At 46.5% G+C, this 15,993-nt stretch overlaps 4 protein-coding genes across 4 annotated transcripts; 2 read left to right on the top strand and 2 right to left on the bottom strand.

Moving 5' to 3' along the window:
* Nucleotides 1-1,083: 1,083 nt before the first annotated feature.
* H6S33_005099 (uncharacterized protein) lies at nucleotides 1,084-1,722 on the bottom strand (the record flags this gene model as incomplete). Its single annotated transcript, XM_044836448.1, has 5 exons — nucleotides 1,084-1,185; nucleotides 1,258-1,304; nucleotides 1,385-1,468; nucleotides 1,585-1,597; nucleotides 1,684-1,722. The coding sequence occupies 5 exons, from the start codon at nucleotides 1,720-1,722 to the stop codon at nucleotides 1,084-1,086; spliced, it is 285 nt and encodes a 94-aa protein (XP_044690312.1).
* Nucleotides 1,723-2,129: 407 nt separating this feature from the next.
* On the top strand, nucleotides 2,130-2,700 carry H6S33_005098 (uncharacterized protein; the record flags this gene model as incomplete). Its single annotated transcript, XM_044836447.1, has 4 exons — nucleotides 2,130-2,193; nucleotides 2,287-2,300; nucleotides 2,481-2,598; nucleotides 2,663-2,700. The coding sequence occupies 4 exons, from the start codon at nucleotides 2,130-2,132 to the stop codon at nucleotides 2,698-2,700; spliced, it is 234 nt and encodes a 77-aa protein (XP_044690311.1).
* Nucleotides 2,701-11,797: 9,097 nt separating this feature from the next.
* Nucleotides 11,798-12,103, top strand: H6S33_005097 (uncharacterized protein; the record flags this gene model as incomplete). Its single annotated transcript, XM_044836446.1, has 2 exons — nucleotides 11,798-12,013; nucleotides 12,083-12,103. 2 exons carry the CDS (start codon nucleotides 11,798-11,800, stop codon nucleotides 12,101-12,103), a joined length of 237 nt encoding a protein of 78 aa, XP_044690310.1.
* Nucleotides 12,104-13,490: 1,387 nt separating this feature from the next.
* On the bottom strand, nucleotides 13,491-15,492 carry H6S33_005096 (uncharacterized protein; the record flags this gene model as incomplete). Its single annotated transcript, XM_044836445.1, has 6 exons — nucleotides 13,491-14,027; nucleotides 14,161-14,404; nucleotides 14,483-14,631; nucleotides 14,707-14,981; nucleotides 15,041-15,119; nucleotides 15,232-15,492. The coding sequence occupies 6 exons, from the start codon at nucleotides 15,490-15,492 to the stop codon at nucleotides 13,491-13,493; spliced, it is 1,545 nt and encodes a 514-aa protein (XP_044690309.1).
* Nucleotides 15,493-15,993: the final 501 nt, after the last annotated feature.

Genomic DNA, 15,993 nt, shown 5'->3' with positions numbered 1-15,993 from the left:
TATTTTTGTTTATTGTTGTCATCTTGGGGGTTTATTTCTTTTCTTTTCTTTTTTTTTTTTTTTTCATCCTCATCTTTCTTATTCCTTCTAGCTCGTTCTCTTTCTTATATATGGAATGGGGGAGGGGTTCGGGCTCGAGAATCGGCATCGGCCCCTTTGTATATGCTCCTTGGTGGTGACATATTATCCGGGCAGCTCAAAATATGGCTCCTTTTTTTTTTTCTTTTTTTTGGTTACGTCTGTTCTAGAGCTAGGGGTTGGCGCGGTCAATAGAACTGAACTGGCATACATACAGAAAAATCTGAGGGGTTGGGGCGGTTTGGGTGGGAGTTGGGTGTGCATTCCGTGGTCGTTCGTGCGGTCGTTGCTGGTTTTTTAGTCGCTGTGATTTCGTGAGTTTGTAGCGGTTGGTTAGATGGACGGGTATAGTGGATGGATAGCGCAGGGTCAGGAGCTAGAGGTGGGTTGGTGGGGGATAAGATAAGATGAGTCGATAGGGGATAAGATGGTTTGATGGGAGGAGTTGAGAAAGTTTGGTTTTAGAGTAAGAAATGGGATTGGGTGATAGAATTTGGGTCCGTGTTCAGGGTGGGATGGAAGACCGCGGCTCAGACGTTGAGTGGATCACGGGTCGAAAATTGTGCTAGTGCGATCATTGACATTATGAGTGGTTGAGGGAAGCCTCTAGTAGCCTATATGTACTGTCAATGATAATTCTGCAGGTGGGTAAGGACGGGTACGGGATGGTACATTAGTAGGAATTATTAGTAGGAGGTGCTGGTTCGAGATGTGAGTGATGGAAACATTGGGACGGACGGGAATATACATGGGTTTTCATCTGATCACGAGAAATTGTGGATTGTGGGGCTGGAGGTGCCAATGATCGTTGTGCTGGTAGAAATTGGACGGGAATGTGCTTTCACAATTGCAATTAGGGATTAGATTTAGTTTGAGTATAAATAGAGCAATCAGTTGATCAAGGAAGAATAGTTTGTGCTTTGAATACTGGTATTTAAAGAATGGTATCTATAACCTCAATCCCCATCCATCCATTACCCTCACACCCACCCTAATCCCACACCTCTACATCCCCGCAGCCGCAGCCGCAGCCTGCTGCCTCCTAATGATCTTCACCTCCGCCGCCATCAACTCTCTCGTCGCGCCCTCTTCAGGCTCGATGCCTCTCTGTACAGCAACCGCACACTTAGACTACACATACTCGCACACAGCCACGGGTATAGGAAGGTGGTCGCAAACCGCTCTTAGCCAGTTCGTCAATTCGCCCTTTGTCCACTCCGTCGGGTCTATGTACACAACCAACATCTATCAGCTATCGCGCATTCCAGCTAGATGGATATAGGTATGTAGGAAACCGACTACTAACCGCCACTCGGCCCTGCCAGCGGAAAGATCGGGTCCGGCTTCAGTATCGTCCACGCTGCGACGGCCGTGATGATTCCCGCGAACGCTACACCCGCCATACATGCATCAGCCACCCACTCGACCAAACTCACCAGCCGCCAGCGCACGTTTCCACCCCCCCTCCCCCGACCACAAAAACTAACCAAGGAGGAAGTAACAAACCCAGAAATGCATTCTGCGCCAGCACGTCTGTCAGATCGTCGAACGCCCTTCGGGAGAACATATACACACTATTTTTTTTCAAAGAAAGAGGTCACGTACTTTAGAGTGTAGCGCGCGGTCCAGTGGTGTCTGTGGCATGTTTCTGTAGTAGTTGTAGCGTAGCAAAAGCAGTGTTTGAGAGCTTAGTAGACAGGTAGGTTCCGGAGTGGGCTGTAGCTGTGGGCTGGCTACCTTAAATGTGGCTGTGGCCTCACTAGGGGCCGTTACGTCAACCTGCATGTGGCGAATGAGTCAACGATCTGATCGGCGATAAGATAAGATAAAGATCCACGTGGCGCTTCCGGCGTGGTTGTAGTTTTAGGTGGCTGTGTGTGAGCAGGGTGCAAGCCCTAATCTAGAGCGACAGTCCGACGGCACACACACGCACCTCGAACGCAACAACTGGGCAAGCATCAACACCTCCGTAATTATTGAACGCCGACGATAGCACCCAGTAGACGACAATTACCAAATCCTTCGCACCAACCTATTCCGACCAAAAAAAAATGCCTAAGCAGGTTCACGACATCAAGCAGTTCATTGAGCTGTGCAGGCGCAAGGATGCTCAGGGTATGTTTTTTTTTGGCCCATTTTTTTGGCGGGGAGGAAAGTTTTTGGTGGAGGTGGAAAAAAAATGAGCTAACGGGAATTGTGGATTTATAGCTGCCCGCATAAAGGTCGGTTTCAATGTGTTTTGCCTTCCCCCAGCCCCAGCGGATAGTCGCCCTGTAGTAGATGGAGGAGGATGGAAGATTGAAAAAACTAAGAGGAGGACTGGGATGGAGAATTGGCGTTGGGGGGACCTTGAAATTGGAGTTGGAACGGAATACTGATGGGCAATCTTTTCGATACTACAGAAGTCCACCAAAGGCCAGAGCTCCATCAAGTTCAAGGTCAGGTGCCACCGCCACCTCTACACTCTCGTCCTCAACGATGCCGAGAAGGCCGAGAAGCTGAAGCAGTCCCTTCCTCCCGGTACGCACCCTCCGCTCCTTTGCAACTTTTCCCTTGGGGCTTGACTAATAGCTCCTCTTTTTAGGACTCACTATCACCGATGTCCCAGCCAAGAAGAAATAAACGCACCAAACCCACCAACAATTAAAAAAAAAAACTGGAAAAGCGGGAGGTATGGGAAAGGAGGAATTGATATCATGAGCCTAACCCCATCCACTACTTTTACGGGCAATGTGGGGGAATGGGGCGGGGCAAGTGTTTTCGAAGGCCAGGGGTCCGGAATCTTTTTTTTACGTACTACCCGTGTTGTCAATTTCTAAAGGCGCTCAAAAATGGCATCGATCTTTTTTTTTCTCTCTGCTACTGGGTTTCTGCTTCTTCTTCTGACTTTTAGAGTGATATAATGGACGGTCATGGGGAATTTGGAGATTGCTGTGTACGATGTGATATGGAAGTGCTGGTGCTGCGACTGAATCTATCGGAATGCTTAATATTAGAGGCAATCGATATAGGTAAACCCGGAGCTAGATATGCCACCATGCTCGAACTGCATATGTGAGGTCTAGAAGGACAAGGAGCTTCGAGGACACATTGTTGTCTTTGCCTCGAGGCGTTGCGGGGGAATCTCTGGCCACAACACACTTTCAATAGCCGCATAAATAAGAATTATTGGTCAAATCCATTTCTGTCTAGGTGTTCTTCATGATCAATAAAGAACTCTATTATTCTCAGAATCACCTTCTACTAGCTGCCCTCAAGGGGCCTCGAAAACAGGCGGGGACAGAGGCCCACGAGGACAAGGTACCTCGAGGACACCTCAAACCCCTGCCTCGAGCGTCCTTGTAGATCGCACTGCCTGCATAGGAATTTGATGGTAAGTGAAGGCTGCATCTAAACACGGAGTGATAATTCATGATGGAAGCCTGGGTGTCCGAATAAAATTTATTTGATGCCACCTCAGCCTGGAATTTACGGCTCAAGTTGCTGGCCTAAATCCATAAGATTGGGCTGGCCTTGATTACGGATTATGTTGCAAACTTGAATGCCATAATCTGCCCATCCGTGATATTGGACCCCGTCCTATGTCACTATATCCCATGCTCAACACTCCCTGGAGTCATACTTGCTCCAGTATCATTTGCAGTTCATCTCCCCATCCCACACCCCCTTTCCCCAGCCTTATCGAACTTCAAACCGGAAATTCAAATTCCTTCCACGGCCGGGCTGACTAACCAACCAGAGAAGATCTAGCGAGTGAGATATCATGACTGGGTTCCAAACCTATCTTCGCGGATCAACCCGAGTTTAATTGCTGATGTGCGTAAATACCTAGACAATTATAGCCAGTTACTCCACATCCCTGCTCTATGTAATCGAGCCCACGGAGTGGGTTTCAGGGGCTTGACCGTGATAATCAGGACGGAGGACGGGTCGATCGATTGTGCTCTTTGCAGCAACTTTCCATGTATATGGTTTCATATATTACATGTCTTTTCAGGCCTACTAGCGAAGTGGCTTTATACTCGCTGTAATACATATATGTTCTCTTGACACAAAATTCTGCCACGTACTCCATGGCCCCAGGATGCGAGCTATAAATAGAAAATATGGGCTGAAAGCCTAGCTGTTCAGCCCGGCATATTCCTCAAGAATATCATATTGAGACTTGCGTCTCTCGAGTTCATTTCATTTTCCAAAAGAATGACAGCTGGTAATATTTCCTCTAAAGAAGAGCCGCTCTCCTATATTATCTGCCCCTACCCGAGAGAAGATATAGCCTCGATGGGCACATGTAAAATCGGTGGTGGGTTTAGCGCATGTATTTTGGTGAGGATGTGCGTTGCAACATGGAAAAGCAAGTCAGACCTACTTTTTCAAAACTCCATTAAAATCATCAAAACTGCACTTAAAAGTGGCATGCCAAACACATCAACTTTTCTCATAACGGGATTTTCAGTTTTAACGGAGTTTTTGGACCTTTTAACTCCGTTTAGGCCGTTGCCAAATGCGCCCTTAAAACTTATATATACCCGGAGCTGTTCTAAAACGAATTCGTAGCATCTCGAGTTATTTTTATCCACCAAAGTGCCACTAGAGCGTGTAAAATGCTTCAACTATCTTCTTAACAAAGTGTCAACCAGTAATTACTGGCTTATCCTGATAGCGACCAAAATTGTTCTCTTCTTAGAAAGTCCTGTTTCTACAAATAAATTTCGTCTCCTCCACCTCTTTTAACTCTATACTCAACATCTTATCCCTCAGCAACACCCCTTTTCCTCGAGTCCACTAATTCCCCCAATTCAGAATTGCTAAATAGGGAACATAGCTCTTTCGCAGGTTTCCCCGCTTCCATTTCTTTTTTCTTTTTCTTTTGAACGGGATCAGGCGTAACTATGCTGGAGCAATCGTTGATGGGTTAGGGTTACTTTTTTGTAAATTCCTTTTATAGGTAGTCTTTTTCTCTATTTTCTTAAGTATATTATGTAGTTTGTAGTTAGGTTACATGTAGCTAGGCCTTAGCTACATCTTGGTGATGAAATTCGGTCAATTTCTTATGGAAAAAGTCACGCAAAACCAAAAAAAAAGAAATAAAGACGTAGTTAAGTTGTCGCAATAGCTTCGAAATTTATGCCACTTTAATTAGCTCGATTACCAATTATTACTCACCATAGCAGCCACTCGGAAAGGTTTCATTTTTAATGAGAAACAAATACTTCATTCCTGCAGAGGGAGTGAGTGAACATATACCACGGGTCTCGGTACCTAGAGTAGTTTATTTGTAGTTAACTACAGTTGACTCCTGGTTCCAAATGCCCTCGCCAGTATGGTGGTGTAAAACCTTGCTTCATGTAATATCACTCGTGTATGGCTTCCACCAGATCTCACGCCGATCCGGGTGACTCCATCCAATTGCGAAATCACCAACTAAAATACAGAGATAAAAAAGAAAAAATAATTAAGATTTCAGTTATGACGTTTTGATATCCATAGGTTAAGGCTTGGTATCTGCTACTACTGAGGCACATTTCAAAACGAGGGGGCGTTATTTTGCTCCCCCAACCAATACCGTAAAGGAATAGATGAGCATGATCACGCGCACCGCTCTTTTCAAGGTCCAAGATGGGGGATTAACCTACCCCCTAGGTCTTGTAGGTGTTTCGAATCACTCAATTTCTTGAATAACTACGTAGCTACTGGTTGTGCCCCCGACTGCGTATACGTATACGTCAAGTGATTTATTTTTATTCTTGAACCATTAAATAAGCTCATAGGCGGCAACACTGTTTTGTTTGACAATTTAACTTTGACGCCAGAGCAGGAGGTTAGGTTTGAAACCAGAATCTTGGTATTCCTTATTCCCAGTTACCATGGACTACTGGGCAGGCACCACTCAGTCATATCCTGTACTGGAAGGCCACATGCTGGCCGACACCAATGGGTAAAGTAGCATACTAATTCATTTTTCTTCTTTGGTGTTCGCCGTAATCTTTGCGTCAATGAATGCCACGAAGAAATTCATCTTACGGCCTATCTTAAGATCACCACCGGTGCCATAGCCAGAGAACAAAAGACTTAGATTTCACCCAGCGGGTACGTACTCTCCCGACGAAGCGAATAAGATGGTGAAAGGACATAAAGTATTTGGCCATCTTGGCCCTCAAGGCTGTAAACTAAAGTAATTCACAAAGTCAATATAACCCTAACCCTTAAGTCATATTGATGCAGTCGAGAATTTATACAAGATTGATCCCCGAACTCTCGAGCTCCTGAAGGCAAGACCTCCGATGGGCGCCATTTCGAGAAAGATAAGTGAAATATCTCCAAGGCTTCCAGAGTAAAGTCACCTTGGCTCATCTCGTGTCCGTCACTTTGTAGGCGTTTTCCAGTAGCCAAACAGGCCCACGGAGCAGATGGCGAGGGAGGGAAGGACGTAGCAAGATCATCGTACCAGTAGAGAGGGTCGTCGACGTATTATATCGCTTTTTATATAACCACCACTCGGCGCACATATGTGCCGTCCACCCGTCCATCAGAATTCACAATTAACATGTGATACATGCCCACAATCGGTGCCCTAAAAGATGTAAGAAGCATCTAGATTATAAACCAGATCTAGCACGCTCAAACAAGCTTTTCTTATCCATCAAGATTCAGTGCACAGCATAGATTACGCTCTTACCCCCCCCCCCCCCCCCCAAAAAAAAAAAAAAAAAAAAATCCCACACCCTTAAAAATGACGAAAAAACGCGCTAGTATTACAACCCCGCCGCCGAGCCCAGTCTGAATCTCCAGCGATAACCCTCCCCAATCTCGCATGGCCCATGTACCAATTGCGCCGAACCCGGTGTCTCAAACCCCGGGTTCGTCTCCAATCGCAGGCTGATCAGGCCCCGACGGGTGACAGCACATGATGCAGCACCTACTCGACCTTTCCCGCGCATTATCTTTCCTGTTTGTCACGATCCACGAGCAGGCTGGCCCTTTTTTATCTGCTCTACTGTAGGTAGATAGATAACCGGAAACAATTGCAGAGTGAGTACATATGTACTCATGTCATACATATAAACTCTCGGTCATCGGCGGGCCGGTAGGTTGGCAACTACTTCAACTCGACTATCTCTCCCCCGCAATACCGAAACCGCAGCCTAAACGAGACAAAAGTCCCATCCATCCAGCTCGCCGGCCGCTTCCGGAGAACATATGTAATGCTCAAGCTGAAAGGTGAAAAAGCTCGGGCCAGGTGGATGAGTGGGCTCGGAGCATCTTACCGTACCGCTCATACATATTCTAAGCATGTTGCCCTACTGTGCTTCATGTACATGTAACTGCTAGCCAGCAAGCGCTTAGCTGTTTTCAATTTCTTTTCCAAAAAGGCCTCACGTCAGAAGAACAGAAAGCCCACAAACAGCTCCCGTAGTTGCAGTATTATTTGTTGTTGTTGTATGTGGTGGTGGTGGTCGTTGTGGTGGTGTGTAGTCTCGCTTCATCGAAATCAAAACTGTTGGTTCTTTTCAGCCCACGCTAGTGGCCTTACTCGCATATATGTCTGATGTACATCTGTCTGTTCCTTGGATGAATTGATGATAACAGAAGCACCCATCTGCAGCAGCTATGGAATGGAGGTACTTTCTTTTCCTTTCGGCTGAAAAGAATCGTCGGTCTCCGGTGGTAGGTCCAACTCAAACTCGGGATCGACAATGGCCATGTCTTGTATCATGAGTAATCACTCGTCCACCTGTGCTGCTTACTTGCCCAAACAACCCAAACAACAAAGCGGTTGATAGGGTACGCCGATAGATGCCTGGTCTACGTAGAGTAAATGCAATCCTTGACCATTGTGCGTACCCCACATGACGCACTCAATCTGGAGAAAGATAAAAATAAAATAAAACCCTAGATTAACCCGCAGCGTGTTTCCGCACTATGGAACCGTATCCTGGCGCCCGTCCGCCGGCTGAGGATTTGTCTAGATCAAGAACGTGAGGCTCTTTGCGAACACAGGAATTGAACGCGCAGCACCAAGACGAACCAGCAGCAGCAAAGGAATAGATCCCTATTGGAAGTACGCTCTGTCGGTATTTCCTCGGTTATGTGGTAGGTTGGATGTTCTCCCTCCATCCACGGAGAGAAGAACGATGGCGTTTCGTGAGAAAGCCACTCGCCTCCAATGATGGTAGGAAGGCAGTGTGCTGTCTGCACACACACACAGAGGTGTAGGTAGGTACAAGGCATACTCCGTGGTGGAAAGAAGAGGCAAAAGGGTACAAAGTAGCATAGAACAAGTTGAAACTGAGACACGCTGAAACTTCACTTATTCCCCTTGCGTACACCTTTGAGAACACATATTCTGCTTAGAGCAGAACAGAATAGAAATATTCTCGACCCAGGTAGAGGCAGATCGCACAGACTCGTCATGATTAACTACATGTAAATCCCCCCCATCCATTTTTGTTGCCCCACGTAAAAGTGGACAAGGGACACTACCAAGGTAGATCTTCCGCGCTCGCCAGAACAACCTATCCAGATCTTCCACTCACGAAGGAGCATAAGGATGCAGGAAGAAAAAGTGAAGTGCTATTTTTATTCGCCCATTCACCGACGCGCGGCCGCGGGGCCATGCCGGTGATCTCCCCAAGAGGAACGCCGCCCACCCAAACAATCTCGTGCTTATTCTCTTATTGCTCAGCAGTTATTGCAGTAGCAGGAGTGGTGGTAGTGTTCTTGAACTCAAAAAAGGAACCGCATGTGGGTACAGTCGAATATTTACTTTCTTTTTCTTGCTTCTGGCTGGGTAAACATCCATGAACAGGAATTAAGCAGGTATCGAGGCCAAAACCCAATGTGTGCGTGGGGTAGAGAGGGTACAATCAATCGCGCGAAGTGGGGTTCCATAAAAATGTGGTGTTATCGCGATAAAAGAAGCAGCACTTTCAGCCTCTCGAGGATGATCGGTAGCGTCATCTACTGGCTGTGCTTGCATAAGATTCAAAGTTAACCTTGCATTTCCGTGTGTGCTTGAGTGAAGGCCTTTCTAAATATGGCAACATGCCGTTCTTTCTGGGCTTGTGATACTTCCTTTTGCTTTCCCTTTCTGCCGCGAGGATTCCAAGCCGCTTGACGTTGAACGGTATGTCTTGGATTGATCATATCACCCTAGAGTACAAGCCCTACATACGTCTCTTCTACTCACTGCGTCCTCTTGCGGCAAGGGATTCTTCTGATCATTGAGCGGCCAATTTACATGTTATAGCGACATGCGAATCATGCAATAAGGTTTTGAAGGTTGTACCCGTACCCCCTGTGTACGAGTACATACAGTACCACAAAGTACAGACACCGAGTGAGACTCGGTAGACTTCCGGGGTCTTTCGTCCACCCAGGGAGATGGAACTGGGAAAGTAAAGGCGAGACGACAGGCGACATTTGTGGCGGCGGGCGATTGCATAGATAGAACCCAGAAAATCCCTGTTTTCCCAATTCCTGTTATCTATGTACACGCCGGTACATGTCCACGAAGGTTCTAGAGGAGTCGGTCTGCCAGTGGTGGATACAACACCGGCAAATCAGATAGAGGAGGGGAGAGGGGAGAAATACATGTACATGTATGTATCGTAAAGTAGAGGTACATCGGAAGTATCCATTCAAGTTTACTCTCCTCCCTCCCGAAAGCGGAGTACCTACATGTGAATTGACACATTGCGTCACAGATGAGCCAGGGGGGGGGGCGCTCCAATTTATCTGAAGTTCGACAGAAAACACCCTCCCATGATCATCCAAGAGGAAGGAGGAATTTTAGGGGATTGTTGCTTTTCCTGTCAACCCCCTCGGCAGACCATTCCAATATCAGCCACAAAGCTTACCAACAGCCGGGATTGGCTTCTGTAAGGGGAAAAGGGTAGCCGTGTTGACGATTCCCAAAGGAGCAACAAGCTGGAAACAAGCGCATTGCGGCTCCTGAAGCGACCTTTCGCCGTGCAACGTTGGGTGGGTTGTGGGGGGGGGGGGGGGAATATCCGACACAGTTCTGCTTCTCTTGTTCCTAGGGATGTAGAGGCACTTTACCGCGACGGTAACACTGGGGAGAACTCGGTTAAAGTATTTTCCCCACTGGTAAGGTAGGCTAGAATACCATTGAGGATAATTTGGATATGTCTATCTCTATCTTGGTATGGGGGAAATTGTTGACATTTCTTGTTTGAAGCCCGGCCGGTGTGACGTTTGGACATGAAAACAGGCTACTTTCCTAAAACCGGAGAGAACTCATGATCATAATTGTGATTTCTGTCATTGTTATTAATTTATTATATCTTCTTATTCTTATTATTGTTTTCCGGAAAGCACGGTAGGGTCATGGAGAGTAGACCCCGAAACCGATAGTTTACATCCAAATCGTGAGCATTAAATGGCGTGTGTGCTCATAGGACAATGTCATGTTGTTATTGTAGCACCTAGGTAGTACCTTGATAAACCCACACCCACGTGTGGGTAGGCCAGGTACGAGAGTGGTACAGTCGGCCTAAAAGTTTAGTGTGGAGAAGCAAACAAACCCGAAACAGGGCCGTTGATCGGAAAGAGTGGGGGGTCTCTCCTCTCTGTCTGTTTCTTCTCCACGTTCTCCGATCTCACCTCCGAGAACGGCGCTGGACGTTTCCCCTTTCCCCAGGCTCTCTTTCTCCCTTCTGGCACAGGAGGCAACGGACAGGCAGGGAAGGGACTTCTTTTGATAACGCTCGTTGCCGGACAGGTTGGCGAAGATACCAAAACAGGTGTGTGTAGTAGGATCGATGGGCACCTAATCCCTAGTACTCTCTCTCTCGAGTCTAGAGTAGAGTAACTCTAGCCCGCACGGTGGCCGTTTGACCATCATGGACGAGGCTGGACGGGACGGGAAAGCACTCAAGAAAGGCTGCAGTGCAGGAGCAGTAGTAGCAGCAGTAGCAAAAGCTTTGGTTGCTTATTATTCATGTTACTTGCAGATGCTAGTACTGCTTCTTTTTCGAATTTCCCTGTGCAACAGCTTAGTCTCTCTTTCTCTCCCTCCCCCTGCCAGTTCGGTCGCGGTTGAAATTTTTTTTTCCCTCTGAAGGCGTTTTAGCGCGGTGTGCAAGGCGTGTACCACCGAGAACGAACCCACGGCGAAGGTGTTCGTTACTGTTGTGTATCTTTCCTTAGACAGGGTAGGGCAGGAGGGAACTGCGAGGGAGCAGCAGCAGCAGCAGCAGCAGCAAGTCGGTTGGGTTGCATGCGGTAGTATGCACCACAGGTTATCTCGAATGTATATATTCCCGCCCTCGCCCGCCCCGGTCAACTCTTTTATTCATACATAGGTTTCTTCTCTTTTTCTATTTTATTTTATTCTCTTCCTTCTTGAAAGATAAAACCCTCCTATAACCCACCTGACTGTCGCTTCGTGTTGACACCTTCGCTTCTTCTTCCAGTTATACTACAATCATTGTTGTCATTTCGTTTTAAGATCTCTCTTACTAGTAGCTTTTTAACCTTACCTACCACAACCTTACCTATTCCCATTTTCCGCACCGACCTACTAGTTAACCCACAACCACCCATACTATATCACCCTGACAGCCAGTCTTATTGTTACGCCTCCCTACTGTACCTCACCCCCCTAGAAGCCATATAAACACGGTCGTCCAATTCGCCTCACCACCTGCCCCTCCAAATCCTCATATCAATCGCGAAAGACTCATAATCAACAAAAATGCCTTCCTCAAACAACAACCTTTTCTTCATGGCCCTGTTCATGCTCCTCGCAACGCTGTTACTGGCCTCGAGTGTATCAGCCCAAAACAGCACCAATACTACATCCCCGAACGCTACTCTCTATAACACACCTACAGCGACCCCAGCAATCCAGGTACAAAGTAGCGCAAACACACTGAAATCGACGGCTGCTCTGTTCGGCGCTCTCATTGCTGTAAGTTTCTCCTGAGGATTTCTGGAGAGGTGTTTTTTTGGTTGTTACAACATACTAACAATTCGCTAGGCTGCGGTATTCTCATTATAAACTAATAATAAATGTGCCGCCGTCGAACTTCTTTTTAGAGTGTACGGGTAGAGGAGGGATATTGCAAAAAATTGGTGAATTCGAAACTCTCAACCAAAAGACCGGACGATCACACGGTACCCAACGCAACCTCCCGTTCTTCGTCTGACTCCTCCTTTAAAAACCAAAAAAAAGAAGCGCCAATTGGAAAGCCAACAAAAAAAAAAAGTTGTGACGGTATAAAAAGGAACAACGTGTCTTTTTTTTTCGCTACAAAAAAACCTCTCTCTCTTTCGTTTGTTTATTTTACAACCTTTCACAACTTACCTTTCTACCTCTTCACCTGGCTTTTTTTTATACACGAACTTTTAATTACGCTTCGATTTGATTACCAACAAATGGGCACCCTTTTAATTATAACGGCTCCGGCTCCGGCTACTCCCTCCCCCAGGTAGAGGGGTAGGATCATGGCGTTTATGCATCATGCTTTTCTTTTCTCGCCTTCTTTTCTTGGTTCTGGCTGTTGCTGGGACGAACTTCTACTATTACTAGGAAACTTTAATGAACTTGTCGTTTGTTTCTGTTTTTTTCCTTCTTTCTTTTTTCGTACTGGGATCTTTTGCAGTGGGGGAGTAGAATTGTTTTAGTGCTGTTTTTTTCTTCTCATTTGAGTCTTCTTTTTGCTTTGGAGTGGGGCACTTGTTTTTTTGCTTGTTCACTTTCGACACTCGAAACTCTTCTTCTGTTGATGATATTCTTTTTTTGACGGTTACGATACCCATGTATATATATATATTTTTCTTGACGTGAAAGAGGTGGAAAGGATGGAATGAAAGATGAGAGAGGATCAAATAAAGATCATACTACAAGTACCGGTTCAAGTTCAGTTGCGAAGGGTTTTGTTTAAGCTTCATGCTTGCTCACTCGTTGACATGTTCAGGGATTTGTTCATGCAGCCGGGTTTCAAATACGGCTAAAGCAGAGCAGAGTAAAGAGTAACGATTTCTTGTTCACACACAACCTCTAGATAGAAAGACATGCAAAATTAACTTAGGATGGTAAAGTAGCAAATACGTTTGAAACGCCTCCGTCTGGAGGCTCAGCGAAGACATCGATGATAAAGATGAGTCTTACAAATTTTACGGTACCGGTACATGAGCGACAGTGGGAATGCGTTACGTGTGTCCCTGGAGCCTTTAGTACACGGCGACTACATGTGATAGCATTCAAAAGCAATCACCAATAAAGGTACGAACGAATAATATGGCAGGGTGGCCATGTCCCACTCTGACCCTCCCCCCCTGCATGCACTTTGTCCAATTCATGATATCAATCCGGCACGGTAACTCTTCAATTTCCCCCAACTCCGGTCGGGGTGAACAGTGCCGCTATGAACCAGAAAAAAGTCTCAAGCATGGACACCGTTCTGTGATGTACCATTGGGTTTCCCCTTACCTGGCGTGCCGACCGTCCCAACCGATCCGACCGTACCAGTCCTCAATTCCACATGCGTAACCTCTTGCTGTGGAATTTCCTCCTCTAGATCCGTATCATCCCCTACATCTTCTTCGGAGCCTTCCTCCGAGCCTTCTTCATCATAGCCATCTGCCGAGTCTTCATACTCGTCACTGTCGCCGTCCGAATCCTCTAATAGATCATCTCCATCATCCCCATGCCGCAGCCTGTTTTCGAGAGTGGTGCGTTCAGCTTGCAGCGCACGGCAAAGATTCTCAAGCTTGATATTCTTCTTTTTAAGGGTCTCCAATTCCTTTTGGTGGCGGGTGCGTTCTTCTGCCATTTCTAAGAGGTTACGGTTGGTGGTTTCAGATTTTCGGGAGAGTGTGAGGTTCTCTTTTTCCAGGCGTTTGGTTTTCTTTGACATTTCCTCCATTTCTTTACGGAACGTGAGAAAGAGATCGTTGGAGTTATTGAGCGTGTCTTCGACCTACACAGAATGAAATAAAATTTCAGATGTTGGTTACCTGTGTTATAATACTTCCCCATAATGACGATACAATACCATGAGCAGCGATGCTATGATAGATAGATGTGAATATGAACGGATGGTTATTATTCACCTGCTTAAACTTCTCTACGTAGATATTGAGTTGAGAGCGTAACTCTGCTTCAGTCTGCGAGAATGTGGAGACTTGTTGGTGCAGAGCTTTTGCGCGAAGCGATTCCTGTTCCGCTAGTTTTTTCTGTTGCTCGTAACGTGAAAGGTTCCATTGGACCTCAAGTTCTTTCGTTTTAAGGAGAGAGGTGAAGTGGAGCTCTCGGAGCTCGTATTGATCCACGAGACTTTTAAACTTGGCTTTAAATCTTGGTTTCGCACCTGCAATATCAGTTGTCGATGCTCTATATACCAAAGGCGAGTTCGAGTAAGGGTTTTTTTTTTACAGTTCATCGGCTTCCATATTGACCTTGCGGCTGCCACCATCATTTTCTTCTTCCATACGGCTCTTGATGTCCATAAGAGTACTCTCAAATTTGTTCGACAGTTCCTCACGCTTTTGCTGCTCCTTCTCGGCGTGCTTTTTATTGTCGTCCTGTAAATCCTGAATTCAGTAAATTTGGAATTTAGAACCACCCACATACTGCAGTTGATTAAAGGGAGTGTGTACCTTGATCCTCTTATTCTCTTTCTGAAGTTCCCGGCAAAGACTCTCAAGCTTGTGTTTCACGGTAACAGCTTTCTGCATTTCTGACCTAGATTGATCCCTTTCTTTCTGTAATTGGTCTGCACGTTTACGAGCCTTAGCATGGTCTCTTTCAAGCCGCTTCATCTCGTGCAAAAGCTCGCTGTATTTTGTCTGTATTGCGTCAACTTTAGCCAGATGATCATCACGACCAGAGACGAGTTCTGCCAGCTCCTTATTTGCCTTGCGCACAGCACGAGCTGAGTTACATCGTCAGCATATCCAACTCTCATATATAATGGGTTCGGATATTTCGCACATATCGCCTTCTCTTCCTCTTCCTCCATCGAAGCATCGGACTCCAATTGCGATATCTTTGCAGCCAACAGACTGTTGACCTACACACCCGACCAAAACATTCCGTCAGCCCGATCGATTCCAACATCTTTTCACCAAGACAATAGCCGGGGCGACAAAATCATCCTTCCCGTACACAATTGCAATTCTCACCTCCGAGGGGTCCAGCGTTTTCTTCGGCTTTGGCCCTACCCCTACCCCTCCCCCTTTCTTGTTTGCCACAGGTGCCGGTATAGTGGGGATTGGGAGAGGTGGGGTTGTGTTTGAAGACGGTGACTCGGAGTTGCCGTGGTCGTTGCATGCAGTGTGGCCCATGTCTCCGCCCGTTTCTCCGTTGACGATGGCCGTTTTTGATTTTGCGTTTCTTTGCGGTTGCGACTGGGGCTGTGATGCGTGGTCCGCGAGAGCAGCCATGAACGAGATGGGGTGTTGTATGTTAGGGCTCTAGTGACCTGCGGATGCGTGAAGCGAGCAGTGGCAGGGGAGCGGGGCCTGGGCGATGTTTGTATGGTCTGTGGGCGGTCGTGTGGAGAAGTGGTCGTGAGATGCTAGGTGACGGTTGGGTCTCACACCCTTGAAGAAATCACCGGGTAGGTTTGGGGTTTTAGGGATGTGAAAATTTAGATCTTAGTGCCTAAATTTGGCATTTCCCCACCGCCCACTATGTATAATGACGTCTTTTTTTCGATATCTGAGAATTATGGCTGTTATTTTATATTGACTTCCTAAATACAATCTGGTTTGACTTTAATCAAGGGGGAGGCTTCGAGAAGAAGGGACCAGGGTGAGAATTACTATCACTCACTTGGTTTTTCAGACTTTGAGCGATGATAACGAAGGTGATGATAGTAAGAAGGAGAAATCAAAAGGAGTGATGATGACAATTAAGGGTCCATGAGGATGATTGATAACCAC

The sequence above is a fragment of the Morchella sextelata genome (genome assembly GCF_020137385.1).
Source record: "Morchella sextelata strain SCLS chromosome Unknown scls_19, whole genome shotgun sequence".
Lineage (NCBI taxonomy): Eukaryota > Fungi > Ascomycota > Pezizomycetes > Pezizales > Morchellaceae > Morchella > Morchella sextelata.
Note: the sequence above shows the minus strand (reverse complement) of the source record. Positions and strands in the feature narration are given on the sequence as shown.